This window comes from Fukomys damarensis, unplaced genomic scaffold (assembly GCF_012274545.1).
Source record: "Fukomys damarensis isolate Sample0158 unplaced genomic scaffold, DMR_v1.0_HiC HiC_scaffold_2, whole genome shotgun sequence".
Lineage (NCBI taxonomy): Eukaryota > Metazoa > Chordata > Mammalia > Rodentia > Bathyergidae > Fukomys > Fukomys damarensis.
Window position 1 is genome coordinate 18681251 of NW_022900914.1, and position 26839 is coordinate 18708089.

The window sequence follows — 26839 nt, forward strand, 5'->3', positions numbered from 1 at the left end:
AAAAAAAAAAAAAATCAGAGTGATTCTTCTAATCCACAAACTTAAGAGATTTTAGATTTTTTTAATCTATTGAGAAATTCTTGAGAATGATGTAAGCTACAGAATGAATTTTCTTCCATATGGATAACCAGTTTTGACTCAGTATCAATTATTAGTTTGTTCTTTCTCTATTGATTAATGTTATCTCTGTCACATATCAGAAACGTACATGTATTTATATCCCAAGGCTATTTTACTGTCTGTGTAGATCAGCACCAATACTACAAACTTACTTAATACTATAGCTTTACAATAATTTTTTTTTTTTGGTACTGGGGATTGAACTCAGGACCCTGCACTTGCGAAACAATCAGAGGAACCACTAAACTAAATCCCCAGCTTCAATAAATCTTAATATGTGATAGGACAACTGGTTCTTGCTCCAAATTGCTATTTTTGTCTCTTCATTCTTACACATGAATTTTAGGATCAGCTTGCTATATACTAGACTTATGGATTGTTTTGGGGACAACTAACATTATTAAAAATTGATTCTTTCCATTAATAAACCTGGTATGGGCTTCTATTTATTCATATATCCCTTATAAATAAAATTTTGACTTTTCTTTACAAAAGCCCTGCATATCTTTAACTAGATAGGGGTGTGTGTGTGTGTGTGTGTGTGTGTGTGTGTGTGTGTGTGTTTGTGCGTGTGTTCCTGTGGATCAAACCTTGAACCTCACGTGTGCTAGGAAAACACTCTACTCCTAAGTCCCTAATGAGGTTTATGACTGGGTATCTTACAATCAAAAAGTGAATGGATCCTTTTGCCTTTAACATTATACAGTGGAGGGCTGGGGCTTTGGCTAATGGTTCTGCCACCTGCCTTGTAAGTGCAAGTGCCTGAGTTCGATCCCCCATACCAAAACACAAACAAACAAACAAAAAACACCCCAAAACAATATTATACAGTGCTACCTCAGTTCATGAACTTAATTCTTTCCACAATTCTGGTCACAAACTGAACTGGATGAGAACCAAATCAGATTTTCCCACAAGGTCAACATTGAACCTAACCATTGAATTTGATTCCACTCGTCACTGTGTGAAGATGGTTAGCTGAATACTTCAGATAGGTTATCTTATTTAATTTTCACAAAAATCTTGAGTCCTTTGATCATCATCCTGAGTAACTTGCCCATGGCCACACAACTAATAGATAGCGGAATCTATAGTGGAATACAAGTAGTCTGACCCCAGACACAAATACTTCACCGATTCACTGACTTTTCTTGGCTTTGCTATCAAAGATTTTACAGTAGGCCATTAGTTGTCAGTTGTCATGCCTCTCCACTGGAGGATCTGCTTTTCTACAATGAGAGACTACTTCTTCTATGTTTGGTAACAAAAAATGTTGACAATAATAGCCAATTTAGCAGTCAGGAGTTAGTAACTAATTTAGTAGTCAGTAGTTAGTGATTCTGGCTATAAACAAGAATGAAGATTCCAAATTTTAATGCAGAAGTAGACTTACATATAGACTTGTTTGGTACAGAACTGAAGTACTCACCTCTGCTAAGTCTTCAAAGCAGCTTCCTACTAAGGGATGGGGACTGCCTTCATCTGTCATTTCTACAGTGTCTTCTATATGGCCCAGTAACTTTACACTGAGTTCATGTATATCTACTATACGACTAAATATATTTTCAACATCCTGTTGGGAAGGGCGGAAGGCAATACATTCATTCAGCTAGGTGTATAATAATAGACAATTTTTAGCTAGTAACTCATTTTATACTCAAAATTTAACACGGAAGATACAGTGACACATTTTAATGACTTAAAATGCAATTAAGAATTCCTCTTGCAATGATGTACAGCGTACAAACACATTTCTCTACTCTAGTGGCTTTCCAACTTTCTGTCAAAGGACTCCTTGACACTTAAAAATTACTGAAGACTAAAAAGTTTTTACTTAATATCTATCAAGTTACCACATCAGAAGTTAAAACCATAATTCTTTAAACTTCTATTTAAAAATAACAATAAACTATGTTAACATAAATATTTTCATGAAAGAATAACTATTTTTCTAAAACAGTAGAAAATAGTATTGTTTTTTACATATTAGAAATCTAATGTAATTTAAGAGAAGGCCGTAGGGTTTTCATATCTATTTCTGCATTCAATGTGAAGAAAGTCTAGCTTTATACAGATACACAGTAGGAAAAACAGGAATATCTTGATAGTCTATTCAAATAGTTGTGAATATACTTTTCTTTTTCTAATTTTTCCATTGGTATATTCACGTATCATAAAATTTCCCTTGTAAAATGTACTTAGTATTTAATACTTTTCAGTATGTTTACATGGTTGTGCAATCTATCAAATCCTAGAACATTATTCCCCGCAAAAGACACCCTAACAGATGAACAGTCATTCTCTATTCCTCTGTTTTTTCCATCTCTGGCAACCAATATTCTACATTTTGTTTCTATGAATTTGCCCATTCTGGACATTTCATCTAAGTAGAGTGAATATCCTTTTATGGTGCTGCACCAAAATTTAATAAATGGTAATTTTTGTTTTTGTTTTTGTACTGGGGATTGAACTCAAAACCTCACTTGGTAGGCAGGTGCTGTGCTGCTGAGCTACAGCCTAATAAATGGTAATTTCTTAAAGGTTAGTTGCAATGCGGAATCTGAAACCATATGAATTTTAAATTGTCATATTAAAATCCAATGGTACTGAGCTAGGGATTTAGCTCAGTGGTTCCACCACCTGCTTGAAGTGGAAAGTCCTGAGTTCGATCCCCGGTATCAAAAAAAGAAAAAAAAATTAAATGGTACTATTATTTGATTATTTTTACCTGTGACTATACTTTTGGTCAAACCAACTTTGAAGTATGGTTCACATACACTGTATAGTAAGATACACCTATGTAAAATTTCCTCTTTGGTGAGATTTTATATAGTTATTCATCCTTGTGCTCACCATCATAACCAAGATACACATTTTCATTTCCTTGCACCCCTTCCCTGTCAACCCTTTCTGTCCTCACTCCTAGGAAACTAGCAACCTCTTTTCTGTCACTAGAAAAATGTCTTTTCTAGAATATCAAATAAGTTGAATCATATCTAATCTTTTGTGTCTGGCCTCTTTGCTCGTGCTTCTGAGATACACCCATGCATAACTGCTGCTTTCTTCTTTATTGCTGAGTAACATTCTGTTACATGGACAGATCATAATTTGTTTATCCATCCACCTTTGGTGGACATTTGGCTTTTGAGGTAGGCGGCAGCACCACTGAGCTAAACGCCTGGACCATTTTTTTTCATTACTTTTGTAAGGCCAGTCATTCCTTGTCTAAATTCCAATGTCATTGGTTCCTTCGTCTTCCCAAAAATACTGCTGTCACATTTCTACTACAGTTACTACCATTTTGTAATACAATTAAAATTTAAGTTTACATCACTATCTAAGCTGAACCTGAGGGAAGGAACTGTTGCTTATTCTCTTTGAATCCTGTTGTTAAGTACAGTGCCTGACAGTACAGTTGGCACTGATAAGCACTGCTTAAATGAGCCAAATAAAACAAAAATATCTTCCACCTAAGAGGATGTGCTCTTAAGAGAACACAGAAGATTCTGTGAATTCATTTTTATTTACATAATCACTATTTTAATTTGTCTTTTAATTTCTGATGTGTAATCTCTTCAAACTGCTGCAGTGCTTTCTTTGTGATCATGAATTAAACTCCACAATTAAAAAACTGACAAATTAGTAAGCATGAACTACACAAATTAAAATTTGAAATGGTCATGCAAATTTAACAACACAATGACAAACATATATAAAATATACTTACGTTAGCTGAAAACAATTTGGAATTGGAGACAAACGGCTCTCTAAAAACTTTTATAATTAGATTTAGTTCCCTTATATACTGTCGAATTTCTGCCATAAATGCTTTTACCAAATCATAGTAAGTTTGTTCTCCTGAGGTGGAAGGCTCTTCATCCGTTAAAGATAAAATATTTATGTCTTCTACATCTTGATGAAACATATCCATCAATACCTATATAGTCAGATTTTTAAAAAAGTATAAAATATTAATCAATTGTCAAATTAGAAGGTAAATGCCTAGGAGTTCTTTGAATAAAGTTCTTAAATGATAATAAAAGCAGGTATACAATTATCTTCTTTTGGCTACATTGCTACTACCATTTTCACAGCTTCTTTAAAGTTTCTCTAAAATACGAGCCTTATGATATCATACATGCCTCCTACAAGTTCTCTATCAATACCTAGTATGTCTGTCTCTCTTGCTAACCTATTACTTCTAAGTTATCCCCAAATTCTGTACTAAATTTCTCTCTGACTTGGGTGTCTTTTGTTCTTTAGCTTACCATCCTCATTTTATTCCATGCCCTCACTCTCTTATATTTTAGTAATTTGTCCAGTATTCTAGTTGGCCTCTTTTCCTACATTGGTTGGAGATAAAACAAACCCTCTTTTCTCCAAAAAGTTTCCCATATTACTCTTGGCAAAACTCATCTTTCCCCTTTTTGTGAATTCATGGCAGAATCACACAGATGAGATCACCTGCCTTAGAGGTGTTTAATAATGACAAAATGAAATAAGCCAAGTGTATGCCTTTCAATGAACGTTCTCTCAATACTGTCATTGAAACACCATGTAAGCAACATTTAAAGCTAGATGTTGAAATAAATCTACTGATTAATATATTTTCAAAAGTTGTTTTCGAGTAAATCTGTAACCTAAATCTTCCAATTAAAATAAAAATCCCAAGAAATATCACTATTAAAATATTATTACTATAATTAACCCTAGTTAAAGCAATATATAAGAACTACATGTTTAAACACATTTTATTACACAGTTAGTATCTTACTTCCAGAAACTAGGATCCTGCGTACTTGCTATTAGATTACTGACGTCCTCCAACACACAGTACTGAAATATGACCCAACATATAGCAGTTTTACTCTGTGTGAAAAGTAAATTAGCATCCAGTTAAGTCACAAATAAGAATACAGAATAAGCTGAGCATGGTGACACAGCCTGTGATCTCAGCTACTTGAGAAACTGAGACAGGAGGATAGTAAGTCTGAAACTAGGCTAGGCCACTTGGCAAGACCCTGTCTCAAATAAAAAAGGTACTAGAGATGTAGCTCAGTGGCAGAGCACTTTCTTGGCATGCACAAGGCCCTAGGTTCAAAGCCCAGCACCACCACCAAAAACAAAGCAGAAGCTCGATTTCCTACCTTATCAGCACACATTGCCACTTTAATATCTTGTTTTGTAATTTCATAATGTCGTATATTTCTCACGTAATTCCCCACCAGCTTTAAAATGTCTGCAGAAATATATTCTAATACTGCTACTATGTAAACAGAAACTTGGTGATCAATTTTATAACCTAGGACCTCCTGCAATTTAAAAGCAAGGCATATTTAAATATACTGTAAATTGAACACACTGATTAAAAACACAAAACATATGCAGCTTAACTTTTACTGAGAACTCTGATTGCCAACCTGTAATTTTACAATTTATTGTTAAGCGGTTCAACTATGAATAATACATGTATCATTACTGAAAAATATAAAGAAAAAACAAGGCAATCATATAAAAAAAAATATATATATATATACACACACACATACATTTTAAAAATGCTTGGAAAGTCTACACTACTAAGGAGATAATCCCTAACTAGTAAGAGAAATCCAAGGCTGGTGTGGCGAGCGGGTGCTCTTTGTCACCTAAGTAATACCTGGAAGTAACTACAACAAATGAGTTCTTTCCTTTTACACAAATAGAGTGAATGTATTGCTGGGAATCTATTAGTCTTACACTTTCAACATTTCCAAGGAACTGGGCTCCCCCAAACTCTCATGGCACATTCCTGGTATCCCTAGTTGTTTTATGAAACAACTCCATGCTGTGTCCCACTGAACAATGAGCATATTAGACAGTCCAATTATTAGAATTCAAAGGGAATGTGATCTTTGGTGGAGCTGACTAGTCCCAGAGGAGAACAAATTCTAAATAATCCAGATAAGGGGGAAAACTCTGAAGTAAATACTACAAATTTGGGACAGACTGCATTTACCTTTCAGGGTATGTAAAAACTATTAAATGTATCATGATAGAGCTGTATTCGTAAGTTAAAACAATATCCACAATTAAATTATAAAACTCAAAATTTGGGATGATTAACAACATGCACAATGAACTTAATTCTCTTAGACTCTAATTCAAAGTACAGTGAATGAAAATCTTGTACAGAATTACAATATGCAACTACGAATAATTTAGTAATTCTCTATAGCTTCCAATTTCCTCAGATCTGTCACTAGGATAAACCACAAAAGGCAAAAAATAACTTTTGACAGTCTTAAATATCATCTGTTTAGTCTTAAATTTTGTTTTTTAATTTAAAAATTTTTAATAGTTTATGTTTGCAACATGTAATGATTAGACTCATGAAAGGGAGTTGGTACACGAACATAACACATCTCAATTCTTTTTAATTCACCTGCTTCTCCCTTCCCTCCACCCTCCCCACATCTCTTGGTTAGTCTTACATTCTGAACATTAAGGAAACCTGGATTTTCCAACACTAATGCTATCACTAGGAGTGTTGTGAACTCAAACCAGGGAGTTCCGTAATCATTTTCTGTCTCTGCTTTCTCATTTATGAACTAGAGGTAATAACAGTAATTTTGTTAAGGAATAAAACTCAGAGACAATATATGTAAACATGAGCATTTTGTCTATATTATAGTGTATGCAAAATCTGACTAAAAGTATTAAGGTGTTATTATATTTATATATGTACTTATATATAGTTAACTACTATATTTGCATTGTGAGTTAATCAGTAGTTTGTTCATTATAGTAAATAAAACTGAAACAGTATCAGTAGGGTTTCCAGTAGTTATTCTATTAGTTCTACAGATTAAACTGATTGACTGATTTAAATGGTAAGTAGGACAGGCTAGTTTAGATAATCTTCAAGGAATTTCTGTTTTCTTTATGGGGCAGGGATGTCTGTTTAAAAGATTAGATACTGACTTAGTTTCACATAAGTTCCTATATAAAATATTAATGTCCATGTCCAGCCTGAAACCTTTTTTTTGGTCCTTTCCCTTTTTTTGAGAGAAGAGGCTACATACAAAATATATAATGCATATAAGTAATAAAACTTAATTTAATTTAATTATATGTTTTGGTTTTTTGAGATAGGGTCTCACTATGTAGTTGAGACTGACCTGAAAGTCACTATGTAGCCCAGGCTGGTCTCAAACTCACAGCGATCCTCCTGCCTCAGCCTCCCAAATTCTGAGATTATGGGTGTGTGCCACCATACCTGTCTACAAAGCTTTATTTTAAAATATTTTTATTTTTAGCATTTAAAAGGTGGTGACGTTGGGGAAGGTAGGCTGCAGGTTGGACATGGGACATTCATATTACAGGGACATTTAGGTCTAACCAACAAAAAGGGAGAACTTTTGGGCTGGGGATTTAGCTCAGTGGTTCTGCTACCTATCTTGCAAGTTCAAGGTCCTGAGTTTGATCCCTGGTACCAAAAACAAAACAAAGCAATACTAAAACTAAAAATGCAGAAAGGGAGAACTTTCATAAATTCTCTTGGTGGTGCTGGTAACACCCGAGATAAACTAAATCCACACTACTTTTTCTTATTACTTTCAATTTGCTTATTACCCTTGGTATGGAATTAATTTAAACTGTGTTGCCCAACATACTTGCAAGGCAGGCAGCAGAACTACTGAGGTAAATTCCCAGCCCAAACTTATACTTTCTTATCATCACATCCCTCCCTACCACATGAATCCCAAGAAATATAAAATGAAGTGACTTTATTCCAGTTGAAACATTCTTAGTGTTTGAAAAATGAGTATGTTTTACTTTGCTTGTTAAAGGCAAGAAGGTGCCTCACGCCTGTAATCCCAGCACTCGGGAGGCTGAGGCAGGAGGATCGCTATGAGTTCGAGACCAGCCTGGACTACATAGTGAGTTCCAGGTCAGTCTCAACTACATAATGAGACTCTGTCTCAAAAACAAAACAACAACAACAACAAAAATAAAAAAATAAAAGGCAAGAAGGTGGTAGTGTTTTAACTTTACCTTTAGTAAAGGATGAATTTTTTCTACTGGGAGAGATAAAGGATTTCTTCGCTTCCTCTTTTCAATAGCTGACTGGGCATCAGCTATTGCCCACTTATCAATTGGATGAGGGAAACTTTTTTGCACACGTTCCTTGGGAAACAGAAAAATAACAACTCAGCAACAAAGGAATAAATGTAGTATCCAATAGGAGAACTTTTCACATGTGCTACAGTTTATATGACATACCTACGCTAAGAGAAAACCACAATTGTCAGTGTTTTCATTTCTGTATCAAGCAATTAAGAAACTAAAACATTCCCTCTGCCATCGAAGGAGAAAACATAACCTGAATTCCAAGTTTACTGCAACAAGGCTAATAACAAGAATAAGTAGAGTCCACCTTAAACATTACTTTCACAAAATTTCAAGGAACAAGACCCTAGCTCAAGAAGCACACATCTAAATTCAGTTGTCTTTATTTTCAATACCAATTACAAGCTTGTGTAGCAAAAGTACTTCAAAATTATTTATAAGTGGAAATCAACGGCTTACATTGGTAACTAATTTTAATACACTATAGTTTAAAATTCTCCATAGGTCCTGGATTTTTAACAAAATGATTCAATTTCATATGTAGCAGTTATGCAGTTAAAAATTTCAATGAATACGAACAACTCAAGTTAATATAACAGCTGAATTTCCTTACTTAATAAACTAATTCATTTTAAATAAAAAGGTGCTTTTTTCACCCTCTCAAGGTTTTATTTCTTGATTTTTGAGACAGGATCTCACTATATATTCCAGGTGGGCCTTGAACTCACTATGTAGCCCAGGCTGGCTTCAAATTTGCAATGCTCCCGCCTCAGCCTTCAGAGTGCTGGGATTACTGCAGGTGTGCACCCCAAGCAAGGCTGCAGTTTTAAAGCCTAATTGCAGGATATCACAATTTAAACCGGTAGAGGTCGCTATTACACAGCTTTTAACATTTTAAAATTTAACCAGTAGTATATCAAAACTAGCTGAAATTAAACATTAGTCCTTGATTATAAACCTAAATAAAAGGTTTTATCATTTGCTGTTCAATAAAAAAGAGACTACCATGAGGTCCACGAGGGGTGGAACGGGAGGAATACAATGATTCCATGACATCCTATGAGCAAATTAGGAAATTTTAAACCATCCTTCATCTATGTTCAAGGTTAAACCAGCAGCCAAATTTAAAAAATAAATATTTCACTTCTAATTAATGTAATTATAAGTGTGCTGAAAGAAACTGTAGTTAAAAATGGAATTAGATCTTTTCAACTGCTTAGCCGAAAACCTACTTGTCAAGATGCTGCCCTCACTCATGAACATGGAATAAAGCCAAACAAAGGTCCTAAGTACTGGGGTAGCAGGTGAAAAAAAAGATAAGGGAAGGGAAGCAGGTGAACGGAATGTACAAAACAGAAAATATTTTCTTTTATCCACGTCGGTTCTACATCCTTGCTAATCCAACACTGAGGAGAGATTTGAGAATAAATTTACCATGGTTGTTTTTTTGGGGGGCGGGATGGAACTCAGGCCCTTGCGCTTGCGAGGCAGGCGGCGGAACCACTGAGTTAAATCCCCAGCCCTACCATGGTTTTTTTAATTAAGATGTTTACAATGATGGGTTTAGTCCATAGTTAATCAAATACATGGTTACAAACCTACTAACAGCATGACCCTGAAGCTATCTTAACATTTTTTAAAAATTCAACTCGTTATAAAAGAAATTCTCAATACATTTTACATTCTGCTCTCACACATTCCACGTATACTCAACCAAAACAGTTCCATAAATAAAACTTGTACTCATTATATAAAGGGCATTAGTCTTTTCTATTTTGTTTTTTTAAGATGACACTTGGGTCAGGAACAGTTCCCATAAACCTATAATCCTAACAACCCAGGAGGCTGAGGCAGGAGGGGTGAGCATTCAAAGCCAGTATAGGCAATTTAGTTAAGGCCTTATCTCAAAATAAAAACTTTTTAAAGGAGGAAGGAGATGTTATTCACTGTTACAACACTTCCTTGGCACGCAAAAGGCCCTGGTTCAATCCCCAGGAATAAGGGGGGAAAATCTGGTTGGGCAGTGCACCGAAGTGATTTTCTGATTTATAAATGGATTATGACTTGGAGTCTTAAAAATCACTTGTGTACAGTGGAGGTAGAAAAGCAGTAGAAAAGAACAGAAGCTGATCTCAAACTAACCATTCTAAACAGATTTAACACGTCTTTTGGAAGGAGGAGAGTATCATGCCAATATATTTGAAGAGCTTGCTAAATTTAGGGATCTTAGTACTTTTAAAAGAAAGCTCTGTACGTGTATTTTTAAAATATTTGAACCATTGGATGAGGTAAATAAAAAATTATTTCCAGACAAAAGAACCTAAGACACCATTTGCTGTGATCTGGAATCTATAAGCTGTTTCGTTACAGCAGCCTGAACTAAACACCATGATGCTTCTTCTCAGTGCCTCTCCATCCCCATATTCTTTGTTCTTATCCATCTAAATACCTTCCCAGAAACGGTACGGGAAGGATAGAGACTAATGATTAAAGAACGAATCAATCATTTCTGTCTACTCTCTTGAGGGTCAACATTCCAAAATATAAAATTGGAGAATAATAAATACCTCACAGGGTTGTAGTAAGGACATAAAAATTCATGTAGCAGTACTTCAAAATTACAAAGCCTATTATATATAACTAATATTTCTATTGCCTTCATACTACTACAACATATGCTTTTAAAACAGAAAAATCCATCCTCAGCCCCAAAGCCAACTCACTGGAATCCCATATGGCTGCCTGTATTTTAAGAGCCAGATGCAAAAATAAGTCAGAGAATAAGCTACATATCTTAGATCTCTCAGAAATTCTCTTCTAAGGGAATTTTCTTTCTTTTTTTTTTTTTTTTGGTACCGGGGATTGAACTTGGGTCTTTGTGCTTGCAAGGCAGGCCACCGAACTGCTGAGCTAAATCCCCGGCCCTCTTCTAAGAGAATATTAAAAAGCTATGAAATATCTTTTATTTAGAGTCTCGAATCTAGATTGTGATTAAGCCCATGCAAGTGAAAGACTGAAGGACTTATCCTTATTCCTTAGATTCATGGAAATAACATCAATATTAGAAAATGATGTATTAGACTCTATTAATTACAGGGATAGAATTGAATGAGAACAAGCAGGGTGTGGTGGCGCACGCCTATAATCCCAGCACTCAGGAGGCTTAGGCAGGAGGGTTACTGTGAGTTCGAGGCCAGCCTGAACTTCAGAGTGAGACCCTGTCTCCAAATTAAAAAAACAAAAACAAAAACTGAGCACAGTACTGTATAACACATCCGGGAAGAGGTGAGTCTGAGTAGGCCGTGTCCGCAAACTAATAAATTCTAGAGTGTACCAAGAGAATAGTAAGATAAAGCCCGTAATTCCATTCTAATACACTAGACATAGGTTGGATACTATGTGTATAAACACTGCAGGGAACCTGCTAGCAGAGTTAATGAGAAAGTCAGACAAGTTCTCTGCAACATTCATTCTGTGAAGCCCAATGTCAACGGAAGGAAATTACAAATAAAAGTATGATTTTATAATTCAGTGGGAAAAATGTAAGAAACCTACTCTGAATTACTTAAGAAATCAAAGTGAATTACTATTCACAATACACAATCTTTCCTACATCTACAACCTCATTCAGTATCCTTTGATACTTCTTTGCCTCAACTGAAATGTGCATCTCCTCCGGAGACATCTAGAGTGGGAATTCTTCGTCTGACCACCCACAGGAAGAGCTCTACACGCTGCCTCTAGGGCATCACTCTGCTACTCTGGTGTAAAGTCCCGCCGCCCTCCTGTGTGACTTCACGGCCTGTATCAAGGACACTTCAACTGCTCTGTATATTCAGCTCGGGGTCCTTCACCTCTGGCTCAGCCACCACCACAGTTACCAATGAAATCTTAACTTCAGTCACCTTTCTCCGCCCCCAATCCATTCTTGCTACATCCACTCAGATACTGTAGCGTTCTCGGTGCGCTCATCTTACCAAATGAAGGAGGTTATTCTGGGGATACTAAACTGCTTTGCTAAATAAAAGAACACTTGGACATAGTCTATTCTCTTTTTTTTTTTTTGGTACTGGAGATCAAACTCAGGACCTTGCACTTGGTGAGGCAGGCGGCAGCACCACTGAGCTAATCCCTGGCCCGACATATTCTATTCTTAAAGGTATGAGAATTATCACTGTAGCATCAAGAAATCGTTCAGTTTCGCTTAAAGGCAAAATATGCACTGATTTCATAGATAAAACATATATGGGCCATCACATACTCACACTAAGCTTTCACTTTTTTATGTATCACATATATCTTACATACACTTTGAGAAATGAAAGTGCAAACACTCCCTTCACTGACATTACAAAAACACATGGATGTTTATACTAAACACAGGCAAAATCTGTCATACCTCTACATCCGAAGCACTTCGGGGCTGAGCTTGGCAGAGCATATTTAATAACTGCAAAATTAATTCTTCAACATACTGAAGAGCATCATCATTAGACTCAAGAGTTGGATGAACCTGCCCCTGGACCTATAAACAAAGGCAAAGTAATTAAAATGTGGATTTGCTTTAAGAATGGGAGCCATTAGGGCTGGTTCTGCCTTGCAAGTGCAAAGACCCCAGTGGACCCCCTCCCAGCCCCGCCACAAACAGAACAATGGAGCCGTCCATCCTACGAATTCCGACTGACTGTTACTGACCCAGAAGTCCGCGTCCTCAGCCTCCTCTCCCCAACCACACACACTGTCCACACAAGCTTTAGCGATCCGATGACCTAAGTGTATGGACTCAATATTTTTTCTTATTCCATGGTTACAATGAACTCCAGCAATGGGAAGAGGGGAGAGGCTGAAGCGGTAATAAAAGATACAGTTTATGCGTGCTTTGCCAGGAAATAGTTGGAACATTTATTCAACATTCTGCCAGGGCAAAACTGACCTATTTGTCTGTGTCTCTTGTTTAACTCTTATCTCTCCTACTAACTGATAAAATCCAGGAGTTCCATATCTCATTGTAGTCACTACTGTACTTCCACCATCCAGCACTGAGCAGGGCACACGTAAGACAAATGTGATAAATACCTGTGAACACTAAGTCTCCCTCTATCAAAGGACACAAACTGGGCACTCTAACATTTTCTGACTTTGTCTACTGCTCTGTAGGAAGCTTGTTTAGAGCGTATGAGACCCTGGGTTCAATCCCCAGCACTGCAGAAGAAAAGAAACACACAGACACACACCCCTTACACTGTACGATGGTCGCTTAATACTTTCTACCTTCTTTTTTCTTGTCCATTTATTAGAGACACTTGAAGCTACTAGCCTGTATAAAGCTTGTATTTTAATAACCAGCACAACAATCTTTACTTGCATCCCTTTATCACTCACAATAGTTCAAAACTTCCTCACAAAATAAACAGCAAGAAAAAGCAGTTTCTAGATAAATCATGCACGTTTTAGATTTGTTCTACTCCCCCAAACACGGTGTGACAATTAAATGTATAATGGTATGTAATATATATTGGCCGAGGGCCTTCAGTGTGGACTGAACTGTATCATATAACTGACAGGATGACAATCACCCCGAAGGGTGTACTGTTATAATTTTTCTGACCTTTTTTATTTGTACCGGGGATTGAACTCACAGGACCTTGTGCTTGTGAAGCAGGCGCCACACCAATGAGCTAAATCCCCAGCCCTCTCTGACTTTTAAGACCCATAATTCAAAGTAGGTGGTTATTTCCACCCATTCTACCAACATAAATTTTTTTGTAAATGTGTATATATATCTATACGCTTAATATAAATTTTTATGCAAAAACAATTTTGTAAGTGGTTTAACATTATTTCAGAGCAATACATTACAAACAGAATTTTGCGGGGAGCAGTTGAGACTGACCTGGAACTCACTAAGAAGCCCAGGCTGGTCTCGAACTCGCAGTAATCCTCCTGCCTCAGCCTCCCTAGTGCTGGGATTACAGGCATGCACCACCATGCCCGGCTACAAACAGAATTTTTTTGGACTGGGATAGAACTCAAGACCTTGTGCTTGCAAGACAAGCAACAGAACCACTGAGCTAAATTCCCAGCCCTTCAGAATTTTAAAACCAGAAGAATTATGCTGCTGCCTTTGAAGATTAAAAAAGGCATTTTCCTTAAATATATGATCATAATAAAAATACAAAAATAGAAAGTTAGAAAAATATGGTAGAACATTTGCTCTCATAGAAATCTCTTTTTTTCGGTACCGGGGATCGAACTCAGGACCTTGCACTTGCAAGGCAGGCGGTGGAACCACTGAGCCAAATACCTGGCCCCTATCTCTTATTCATATATGTTGAACTTAATTGCTACTATTTCTTCTAGAGACATGTATACAGGAAAGAAAATTGCTGAGCTTTATGAAAACTGGACTATATTATGCATGTTATTTTACAAACATTATTAATCTTAATAATGTTGAATAATTCAGTAATGACTACTCAGGTATGAGGAAAGGGATTACTGAATTTAAAATAAAGATTTATCCATCCACATACAACCCAAAAGTGTGATCTACCAACACAAATTTAACATTAAAGAGAAAAACTTATAAAAGTTGAACAGGAAAAACTATCACACACAGAAGGTATAGTATTTTTCAAATGAAGCCAGGCGTGGTGGTGCACGCCTGTAATCCCAGCACTCGGGAGGCTGAGGCAGGAGGATCACTGTGAGTTCGAGGCCAGCCTGGGCTCCATAGTGAGTTCCAGTTCAGTCTCAACTACATAGTGAGACCCTGTCTCAAAAAACAAAACAAACAAACAAACAAAAAATCAAATGAATACACACACAAATACATATTATACATATATACAAATATTGTCCTTAGCTTCACTAAAATGTATTTCTAAATATGCAGCTGTAATATGGGTTACATTTCTGTCCAAGGCCTTACTATCACATAAACTATAGCTATAGATTTACAAGATAACACTTTTAGAATAAAAGTGATTTTAAAGGTCATTTAACTCAGCCTATTTAGCAGATGATGAAGGTATCAATAATTTGACTGCCAACTAGTGATACTGATAAATATTGACCCTGAGCCTGCTGGGGTCTAGGCTAGAACTCTTTCCAATGAAATGTTCACTATTAAATCCAGAAGAACCTGGTGAGTGTATTAGTAGATCGGGAATCTAGGAAGGGTGTGTCCACTGCTCTTTCTTTCTTTCTTTTTTTTTTTTTTTTGAGACAGGGTCTCACTATGTAGTTGAGACTGACATGGAACTCACTATGTAGCCCAGGCTGGTGTGGAACTCCCAGTGATCCTCCTGCCTCAGCCTCCCAAGTGCTGGGATTACTGAATTTATTTATTTGCACCACCGCACCCGGCACTATTTCTTATTTAGTGAGCTACCGGGGATCGAACTAGAGTCCTTGTGCTTGCAAGGCAGGTGCCAGAACCACTGAACTAAACCCCCCGCCCCTAGTGAGCTTCTTAATAAAACTCGGCTAGAAATGTTTCCATAATAATAAATACCAATAGGTCATAAATGCAAACACAGTTCTCAGTCTTTTAATGTGAAAAAGTAGAATTATCACTGATTACACAAGGATTCCAGTGGTTATAATTTTTCACTAGTACAGAGCCATCTTAGGTTGCTCTTCAATTTACATTATGCTGAAGCAATCTCAAGTATTTGTAGTTGCTGAAACACGATGTATGGCTTCACTGACACAGCTCTCCGTGACTGACCTTCACTCTCTTAACCTTTCATCAACCTCTTTGACTTTTAAAACCCAGATTTCACCTCATTTTAGGAAAGATCCTGTTTCTAATCTCTGGCAGAATTAATCTTACTCATTTAAATGATTACTACTGAACCTATTAAATACCAGATCCTCTATTAGATGCTAGCTACAGAGGAACGAATCAAAAATAGTAACTGCTTGTATGGGCCTGACCCTCTGCTCTATGCCAATCCCTACACCAGATAATCACACTTTCATTACTGGGTTTATCACACTGAATTATAATTATGGGTTCCTTGTGTACTTTCTGTATTGTACAGTGATGTTCTAATTAGGCAAGACTGATCTGTTTACGGAACATTTTCTTTTTACTCCAAACCCTTGACATTGAGGAAATACCTACATAACCACAGCAATGGAACATCAAGGTTAAAAATGACATGATCCCTGTGTTAATCAGCTTTCCTGTTGCTGAGACACAATACCAGACACAACTTTGAAAATGGAAAGATTTCATTTAGGTCACGGTGGGAGTGGGACAGTCCATTGTCAGCTGGCTCCATGACAGAAGCAAGAGATGGAGCAAAGCTTAGTTCAGGGTGGCTGGGGAACAGCGCGACAGAGGCTTATACAGCGCGGAAGGCCACCCCTCCATGTTTACCCAGATACACCCCGGAGCCTGCCTCACCAGTCAGCTAGTAGTTTCTTTTGTTTTGTTTTTTTGGTACCTGGGACAGAACTCAGGACCTAGGGCTAAATCCCCAGCCCCTGCTAGTAGTTTCTTAATATGATGAAATTGATGTATCAGGATCAGTGGTCATAATACTGCTAGCAATTCTAGAACACATAATTCAAATGTTGATTCAATTTGGCATATATAAAATAACACCTCCGGAATTTAAATTTAAACAGGTTTATATACTGATGGGTATTAAAAGCCTAATACAACGTATTAAATAAATAAATCAAACAGAGTTAGTTTGCTTAAACAAAAAATAATGTACCTTGCCAAATGTTCTAAGCTGTCATGTTAGGATCACAAAATCCATTCAAAAGAATCCACTTCCTTAAAAATCTACTTCCTTAAAAACTTTAAAAAAACCTCTGAATGGAAAATACAGGTAACGGTCCGTGTTTAAAAGTCAAGCAGAGTATCAATTCCTAAAAAAATTTTTTTTTTTCTTGCACTGAGCTACATCTCCAGCACTTAATATTTTTTATGTTGAAATGGGACCTTGCTAAGGCATCAAGTTCCCTATGCTGGGCTCAAACTTGAGATCTTCTTGTCTTAGCCTACCAGAGTGCCAGGAGTACAGGTGTGTGTCACCACAATGGACTTGATCTTTACTCTCTCAAACAAGATGGTGCTAAGATATTTCTTTAAGGAGCAAACAGTAGTATTATATTCCACATGTAGACAGAATAAAAACACTTTGCTCTCATGAGATTACTGTTATAGCTAAAGTGCTCTATCTCATCAAACATGATATTCAGGGGGCTGGGGATTTAGCTTACTGGTTCTGCCGCCTTCAAGGACCTGAGTTTGATCCCCAGTACCCCCCCCCAAAATCAGTCATTTAATAGATCACCTGATCTAAACTGTCCAAGACTGTGCAGAGCAGGTTACCATGCCAAATGCTATGACAGCTTCTGGAAGCCAGCCACAACTCACATTTACTGAATGAAGGTGTGCATGCACATATTTATAAGCAATTACAAGAAGTACATGGAACTAGGTTTAAACTAGATACAGTTTTTTTGTTTACTGATACAGAAAACTTCATATACTTCTTTGATTACAATTTGTATATAATAAATTCAAGTAAGGTCCAGGAGTTTAGCTCAGTGGTGCCGCCGCCTGCCTCACAGGCACAAGGTCACAAGTTCGATCCCCTGTACCAAAAAAAAAAAAAAAAATTTGCTGGGCATGGTGGCGCCCATCTGTAATCCCAGCACTCTGGAGGCTGAGACAGGAGGATCACTGTGAGTTTGAGACCAGCCTGGGCTACATAGTGAGTTCCAGGTCAGTCTCAACTGCAGAGTGAGACCCTGTCTCAATCAATCAATCAATCAATCTATCAATTCAAGTAGTTCACTAAAGAATTAATGAGAGCCATGAATAAGAATTTTATATGACCCATGACGGTTTTTTTTAAAGCATAATCATTATATTCAATTAAAGGTGCCACCTCTTGAATTTTAAACTTTTCCTAAATTTAGGATTACTTGGTTTCTATCTCGACAGTTCTTGTCTCTAATAATCCCTAGCAGATTATGAAGCAATTTTATTGGCTATTACTGCCTCATTTCGTAGAAACAAGGAATTTAGTCTCTATCATTTCCGAGCTGTCTGACACACAAGTCCTCCAAGTGCATTCAGAAGCCCCTTGGGTAAACTGCCAAAAAACACTGTGTCAAATTCAGATGAATCTTTAATGCCTTTCCTACCTAATGGCTCTCTGAACAATTAAAAAGGCTTTTAGATTATACTGTCATGTCAAGCCTAGTTCTGTTACTTTTATTTATAATGAAAGAATTTGAAATGACACTGGGGTTCTCAAAACCTTAAGTATTTCTCGCTGTTTAGTCACTGATGTTTTACATTCTCATTTCTCTACACTCTTAAGATTTAAAATTCTGAAGGCAAAAATTCATTTAAAAAAGACAAAAATCAAACAAATAACATACCTTTTTCTTAAATAAAATTTAAAATGTTTTTCTCATTTTTTGGTGCCTGTTGATTAGCCCTTCAGCCCATGCATGTGGTAATTTCCTTTCTCCCTGAGCTATTGCTTATTGGGGACACAAAGATGATAAGGAATGCGTCTGTCCTCGAAAAGTTCAGTTCACTGAAGAGCGAGACATGTAAACAGTTACCTATAGCACAGTCTGCTGAGGGCTAAACTGCAGTTACACTTAAGATACAATGATGAGGACTGAATGGTGGCGGTGGGCAGGGTGTACGAATTCCTTACTGGAAGGATACACCGGAACGGGGCATCAAGGGTGAAGAAAAGTGTGGCAACATAAAGAGACAAAGAGGCCAAAAACATCATGTGTTGGGGGAATGGCTAGTGAGACCGAAGAGGATATATATGTTGGGAAAGCGGAGAGACTAGAGGGGCCAGGCTTGTACATCAAGTTAGAGTTGGGAAGGTAGAAAGAATTGAAGGGGTTTAAATAAGTCATTGGTATAATTAGACCTACGTGAAGTTAAACAGTGTAGATATGATGGATACAGGTCAGTGTGAAGGGTTAAAACAGAAACAAAGTTGAAGCAAGCAAAACTAGTCGGCACAATGCTGAAAGCTCTGTAAGAATGGAAATCTAGACCATGGCAAAATGATGGGAGTGGAAAAGAAGGGACTGCTGAGCCAGAAGGAAGCAGATTTGGATAACTACTGTAGGGAGGTCGGCAGGGGAGCAATGGGAGAACCACTTAATTAGGGCAAAAATACCAGAAGACGGTATTCCTTGACTTGGATTAGGTTCATAGATGTTCACTTTATAATTCTTAAAACCAAACAAATATGAGTCATATGCACTGTTGAAAACATATACACTAAGATTCTGGGTGTGGTGGCACCCAACTATAGTTTCAAGTACTCAAGAGGCTGAGGCAAGAGGATGGCAAGTTTGAGGTCAACTTGGGTAACGTGGTGAGATTGTTTAAAAATAAAAACAAAAAGGGCTGGTAAAATGGTAGAGTGCTTTCCCAGCATGTAACAGCCCCTAGGTTCAATCCCCAATACTGTAAGCAAAAATTTTTTTTCAATTTTAAAAAAGAGCTGGGCATGGTGGTACAAGCCTGTAATCCTAGCACTGTGGGAGGAGGCTGATGCAGGAGGATATCTTACAAAATAGCTTGAAAATACAATGCATTACATTGAAAACTGAAAAGCCTAAGAAAATAATGAAAACTAAGAATAATCAGTGTTGACTAATTATAAAATATAGTGTCCCTTAAAAGTAATCAAAACTGGTACTTCAATTTGGATACTTAGTACTGGGTAAAACAAACTGATAAGACCATAAATCTGGTTCTGGCATTTAGGCGTATAAGAATTGCACATTTTGACTGGGGATTGGTGCTGCCGCCTGCCACACAAGCGCAAGGACCTGAGTTTGATCCCTGGTACCAAACACACACACAAAAGAATTGCAACTTTTTTTTTTAAAACACTAATAGCCTACTAAACCAAACTAGTTTATTGCCTCTGAACAAAGAATATATTAAGCCAGGGAGGTGGCGCACACCAGTAATCCCAGCACTCTGGAGGCTGAGGCAGGAGGATCGCTGTGAGTTCGAGATCAGCCTAGGCTCCACAGTGAGTTCCAGGTCAGTCTCAATTACATACTGAGACCCTGTCTCAAAAAACAAAACAAAACAAAAAAATTATTGGTAGTAGAACTATTACAGGCTAACACATTGATTAATTATCTACACACTGAAAAGGTAGTTTAAAAAAGGTAAAGAGGAGGGAGGACAGGAATAAAGGATTTAAAAAGGGAATTGGGATGTGTTATGTACGGGTATCAACTCCACACAAGGAATCTAAAAAGTATGTATTGCCAACATGTACCTAAAAGGGGCGGGGGATCAGTAGGTAGGTGGTAGGGGGAGAGAAGGGAAAAGGAATGAAAAAAGGAATTAAGACAAGTTATGTTACGCATTCCAACTCAACACGAGGAATGGAAACATTATGTACTGAAAACATGCTCTAATAAGCTAAAAATGTTTATATGTATAAAAGATTTAAAAAAGTGGTACATGTGTATGGAGCTTATAGGACTAGAAGTTACTCTGGTATGGACGAGTGCCGAGTGAATGTGAAGACCTAGCAGGACATGACTGGGGCTAATGTAGACTTTGTAAACATTGTACACTCTGGCTATAATAAGCATTAATATTTCTTTCTTCAATAAAAATAAATCTTAGCCTATTGTAATTTACTTTGTTTTGATTTGTTGCTGTTTTTGAGACAGAGTCTCATTCTGTAATTCATGCTGGCCTTGAACTCACTATGAAGCCAGGAAAGGCCTCAAATTTATAGCAATCCTCCTGCCTCAGCCTCCTGAATGCTGAGATTACAGGCCCACGTGACCACTCCCAGCAATTTTTGATTTTGTAAACTTTTAAAACTTTTAGACTTTACATTAATAGCACTTACCTTAATACAAAAATACTATAAAATATTTCTTTAAATCTGTATCCTATAAGCTTTATTTACCTAAATGTATTTTAATGTTTTGTTTAAAACTAAGACAAAAACACACATATTAATGTAGAGCCACACAGGGTCAGTATCACTATCTTCCACTTCCGTATCTTTTCCCACCGGAAGATCTTCAAAGACAGGTGCATAGAGCAGTCTGTCCCTTCCTATGATGACAATACTGTCTTACGGAATCCTTCCTGAAGGACCAGCCAAGGCTCTTATTCAAGAGGTGTCCCCCGCCGAAATATGCCCACAGCAGTTTGGTTTCTTTTTTGTCCCAGATAGCGCACCGTGCACATTCCTTGGAGCTGACTGAGGTCTGCAAAGTTACTGCCTTTCCCCCTTGTCCTTATACCTCATTAAAACATAGGTGGATTTTCCTGGGAAAGAAAGGAAATGTGCTGACTCCTAGGCACAAATGTAACAAATACATTCTTCAAAAGGAAGCCTTAAACAGTCTCCTTTATGAAAAGGATACTATTAGCAAACAGCTAGATACAGAGGTAATTTCAATGCAAGAAAAAGAAAACAATACCACAAAATAATAGATATGCTTCAGATTTTTCTGATAACTGACACTGATTAGTATTTATTAAACATTTACATGATTATAGTTCATTAAAATTTTTGTAAATATTAAGCACTGATAAGGTGAGAACATAATTTTAAAATGATAATGCAGTATCTGCAAAATTAAGTAATAGTCTTAAGATTCATGATTAACTTAATTCACACTTTTTTGTTTTATTCACAAAACAAACCTATGGCATATTTATAACAGACTGAATAACACCTTTTTTTTTTTTTTTTGAGAAGCTGCTAAGAGGGAAATAGCAAAGTGTTTTCAAGGTTCATCCATGTTACAGCATAACTAGAATTTCAGTCATTTTTGAAGCTGAATAATATTCCATTGAGAGGGGAGAGGTGAAGAGGCAAAGGGGTTGAAAAAATAATTAATATGCATATGTACACGTGCCAACTCTCCATGCTGAATGTAATCATTGCATACTGCTAACATGTACCAAGAAACAATTTAAATATGCCATTGCAGATGTATGCTATATTCTGTTTATCCACTCAGCTAGCCATGGTCACATGAATGTTTCTACCTTTTGGCTACTGTAAATAGTACTGCGATGAACACTGTACAAATATCTGTTCAAGTCCCTCCTTTTCGTTCTTGTAAGTACATAAATAAAAGCAGAACAGTTACATCACATGGCAATTCTGTATTTAGCTTTTGGAGGAACAGCCACATCGTTTTCCACTAGACTGTACCAGTTATATTCCCACCAGCAGTGCTCTAGGGTTCCGATTTCTCTACATCCAGGCCAGTGCTTCTTATTTATTTATTTTTATTTTTTTGGTACCGGGGATCAAACTCGTGTCCTTGCACTTGTGAGGCAGGCGGCGGCACCACTGAGCTAAATCCCCAGACTGTTATTTTGTTTTTTGATAATCATCAGCCTAATGGGTATGAAGTGGTATCTCACTTTCCTTAGCATTTCCCTAATGATTAGTGACAATACTTTTTAAAAAACAGTTTACATAAGTTATATAGGTGGCTGGTCTGAAGAACATATTTTTCATAAAATGCTGACTGGATATTAAGCATTCCCCACTACAGGGAAGAAAAAGTTATCTCAAAAAGTAGTTTTCAAGAGGAAACAATCTCAAAGAACTCCTGTGACGAAAGCTGTGACAACTGGAGCACCAAAGGTCATAGTGGTCCTGGATTATACCCCAAAGAAACAATGCCGCTGGGTCTCCATAAGGCACTAGCAAACAGTGAACTGCAATCAACTGATACAATCCAGGCTTCCAGTTTTCCTCTCTTTTATGGGATCTGAGCCTCATTCTTTTCACTGAAATTATTTATTCACAATGTATAGAATAGTAGATGCAGACTACCAAACAGTACATATAAAAAAGAAGTCCTAACCAAGATACATCATGTACAGGTACAAGATCCCAATGATGTATACAACTGTACCGTACACTTAAGATGACCAATAAACTCGATGGGGAAGAAGTCCCTGGGGCTAGTTCACTTCTTATATCAAGCACCTTTAATACGCCAATCCAGGGAATGTTTAATAAACCTTTTTCTCTATGACCGTTTTCCTTTTTTTGGAGGGATGGAGCAGTAAGCAGGCTCTTACAGTATTTTGTTTATAAGAACCTGTACTGCTTATGTATCTCATTTTGTTTAGGTATGTACTCCTCAAATTTCACATGTATATAAATTACCCAGAAATTTAAAAATAGATTCGGATTCAGATGCAGTAGCTCTTTTGTCGGTGAAGCGCATGCTTGGTCTGAAGAATACACTGTGTGCAAGGACACGTATCGGTCTATTGTGCTTGATGTTTTAGCTCCTTGAGAGCAGGGACCACACATACTTCTGTTACTCGGACTCTTCAGGAGGAGTTCAAACACTCCACTTTGAATAAGTGAATGAAATGACAATGTTACATGTACTCAACTTTTTTTTTTAGTGTTTCACCTGTGAATCTAAGTGGAGAGTTCAATGTGCCCAGAGCTAGTATAAATGATCCTTTGTGTAAGACCCTTAATTCCTTTCTGACTCCTCTTTTCTATTGTTTTACCTCAAGAAATCCTCACTTCACTTATGGGGGAAAAAAAAACCCTGAACTTTGAACTTAATACCAACTGGGTCACTCCCATCAGTATATAACAACATTCAAAACACAAAAAGGTCTGCTCGTCCTCACATCCCCAGCCTCCCATTCCCTGCCTTTCAGACAGATTCTCCACAGAGCTCTCTGCAGTCACTTGCTTCCTTCGGTCCCTAGGACCCATCGTCCATGTCTGCCCCCTGCCTGTGCATCTGACCTCTTGGCAGCAGAGCAGAGTTGACCTCTCTTTCCCTCCCCTTTGTTTTTCTTCTTTCCTTCCTCCTTCCTTTGTTCTTTTTCACATTTTTTTAAATAAGAAGTTCTCCTTGGGCTGGGGATTTAGCTCAGTGGTTCCGCCGCCTGCCTCGCAAGCACAAGGTCCTGAGTTTGATCCCCAGTACAAAAAAAAATAATAATAATAAGGTCTCCCTAGGTAGTCCAGGCTTGCCTTCTGGCCTTGAACTCACAATCCTGCCTCAGCCTCCTAAAAGCTGGGATTACAGTGTGAGCCACCACAACCAGCCTTGAAACTGACTTCTAAGACACCTTTCTGCATCTAACTTCTACCAGTAAGTCACCACTGTCTCTCCTAATGGTCCACTTCAATGGATACTCTTAGTTTTCCTTCTCTCTTTATGAAGAATTGGAGTTCTCCAAAACTCAGCCCTTCGTAATCTCCATCCAGTGAACTCCTTCCCTAAGGGATACAGCTCATGGCTTTGCCAGCTAACTGATAATTCCCTATTTTTTAGCCCAAATCGGACACTCTCCCTTTAATGCAGATACCCAACCTCCTACGCAGTATGTCCACTTGAATGGCTTCACTCCTTCCAATACCGCAATGACACTGAACTCGTGGGCCCTATCCCAACTTCTAACTCTCAACAGGAACTCCATTCAGTTAGCGCCGGCCAAAACTGGACCAGTCTTTTCATTCGTCCCCACACATTCCACCACTCTACTTGTTTTACCCAAAAGATCTCCCCATTTTGACCCCTTGTAATCATCTACATACACTGTAGGTACAGTGTCTCTACTAACACTAATCGTGTGTGACTACCTCACTACCTCCCACCTCTACAAGAGTCACTCTGGGGCCAGGGATTTAGCTCAGTGGTTCTGCCCCCTGCCTCAAAAGCACAAGGACCAAAGTCTGATCCTTGGTACAAAAAAAAAAAAGTCACTCTGCTTCATTCTTACTCCTTTCTTCACAAAGGATTAAGAATTAAATACATGACCACTCTATCTCCAAACTTCTATCAATCTTCTATGCCCTCTACCTTTACTATTTTTTGATGTTTCTTACACCCACTAGGATGCTCTCATCACGTGTTCTGCAAGGTTTGCTCCTTCTGAACACTTTGGTCTCTCCAGTCACCTCCTCAGGTCAGCCCTCACTATTTTTAAAAGAGCACCTTTTCTTTGTCTCTCAGAACCTCTTTACCCAATCTGCTTTATTTTCTTTACTCCATTTAGTCCTATCTGAACCACAATATTTCTTTGTTTGTCAGCTTTCTCCTACTAGAATTTAAACTCCATGAAAATAAGAGGCTTTTTCTTATCACCTGCTAACTTTGGTATTGGGAATACTTTGTGGTATTTTGGTTGGTTGGCTGAATTAAGTAAGACCCAAAACACATTAAATAGATTTATAATTAAAGTCAATTCAAAATTTTAAGAAATTAAAGTTCAAAAGTTTGATATGAAAGTAGACAATACAAAAAACCATTGCCATGAATCTCAAAACTCCTCATACACACACAAAAATTCCCACAGACACTGAACAAAGTAGGCATTTCTACAAGTAAATCTATTTTTTTCTTAACTATCAACAAGTTTGGGAAAAAATACTCATTTTTATAATTTCTCTTAATTACTAGTATCATTTTCTACCATTTTCCTATCTGATAAATATTCAGTTTTTCTGTAGGAAGGTCAACTATGTGCGCTTTGCAGAGCTAGCCTGAGAGCTAACAAGGAGGTCTGATGTTGAGCTGTTGCCCAAAGATGCAAACATCTCCTTTCCCAAGAAACTCACGCCCTGATAACCAGGCTCTTAACAGGAAATACTGGAATCTCCCCATTTTCCATTAACTAAAGGGTTAACACCTGACAAACCAAGGTACCTGTTCAGACCTGACTGCTAATACCTAAGTCATTAGATATTTTGAATATCAACCCTGTCTGTATCACCATATAAAACTGCATTTATGAAAAATTCGGGGGTGGAAGAAGGCAACATGAAATGATTTTAAACCACCAACTTAAATCTTTTTTTCTGTAAATTCTTTCTGTTCCTTTTTCTAGATTTCCAACTTAAGATGATTTGTCATTTTTCCTCCATTTTGGACCAGCCATCCTGATCTGACGCGGCACTAGTACCACTTGAGCAAAATAATTTGCTTTTGCTGAGCTGTCCTGTGTATTGTTGGATGTGGCCACTAACCACTAGACGCTAAGTATCTTCTCCTAGTTGTGACAACAGAAATTTCTCCAGACATTGCCAAATGTCTCTTGGGGGTCCAAACTGCAGCTCACTGGGACCCAATGATCTCAAATATACCTTTCTGTATATCTTTACACTCTGCCATGTGCCTGGGTTCCTTGCCCTACTATAAATTTCACAGATAAAAATAAAACCCATAGGGCTGGAGATGTAGCTCAATGGCACTGTGCCTGTCTGGCAAGCGCAAGGTCCAGAGTTTGATACCTGGTACTGCAAAAAAATAAAAATAAAACTCCTAACACTCTGGCCTAGCCTAGCAGAGCAACTCCTCTCTAAAGCTTCATGTGTATTCTCCTACACCAGTGCCTTCATTGTGTTTTCACAAGAATTCACATTTTATTTATATCCCAGTGTTTAAAACAGCTGTGTATATCTACACCTTACATATCAACTAACACAAAGTAATCACACATTTTTGTTTTTGTTTTTGGTACCGGGGATCCAACTCGGGACCTTGGGCTTGCGAGGCAGGCACCGGTAATCACACATTTTTGAAGAGATATTTAAATTTGAAA

The 26839-nt window shown here is 37.5% G+C and overlaps 2 protein-coding genes across 5 annotated transcripts in view; one reads left to right on the forward strand and one right to left on the reverse strand.

The window, feature by feature from the left end:
• Positions 1–12771, reverse strand: part of Sos1 (SOS Ras/Rac guanine nucleotide exchange factor 1) — a 74177-nt gene extending 61406 nt beyond the window's left edge. For both annotated transcript variants that reach the window (XM_033763661.1, XM_033763660.1), the window contains exons 1-5: positions 12632–12771; positions 8158–8289; positions 5268–5432; positions 3848–4057; positions 1550–1693 (exon numbers count right to left, since the gene is read on the reverse strand). In XM_033763661.1, coding sequence (XP_033619552.1) covers positions 1550–1693; positions 3848–4057; positions 5268–5432; positions 8158–8289; positions 12632–12673 — 693 coding nt within the window. In that variant the 5' untranslated portion in view covers positions 12674–12771. The remainder of the gene's footprint in view (positions 1–1549; positions 1694–3847; positions 4058–5267; positions 5433–8157; positions 8290–12631) is intronic.
• LOC117286144 (rho guanine nucleotide exchange factor 33-like) overlaps positions 1–26498 on the forward strand; it is a 103818-nt gene extending 77320 nt beyond the window's left edge. For all 3 annotated transcript variants that reach the window (XR_004517268.1, XR_004517273.1, XM_033763663.1), the window contains one exon: positions 26126–26498. Coding sequence is in view for 1 of the 3 variants with exons in the window: in XM_033763663.1 (XP_033619554.1) it covers positions 26126–26181 (56 nt within the window). In the remaining 2 variants the exon portion in view is untranslated. The remainder of the gene's footprint in view (positions 1–26125) is intronic.
• The last annotated feature ends 341 nt before the right edge of the window (positions 26499–26839 follow it).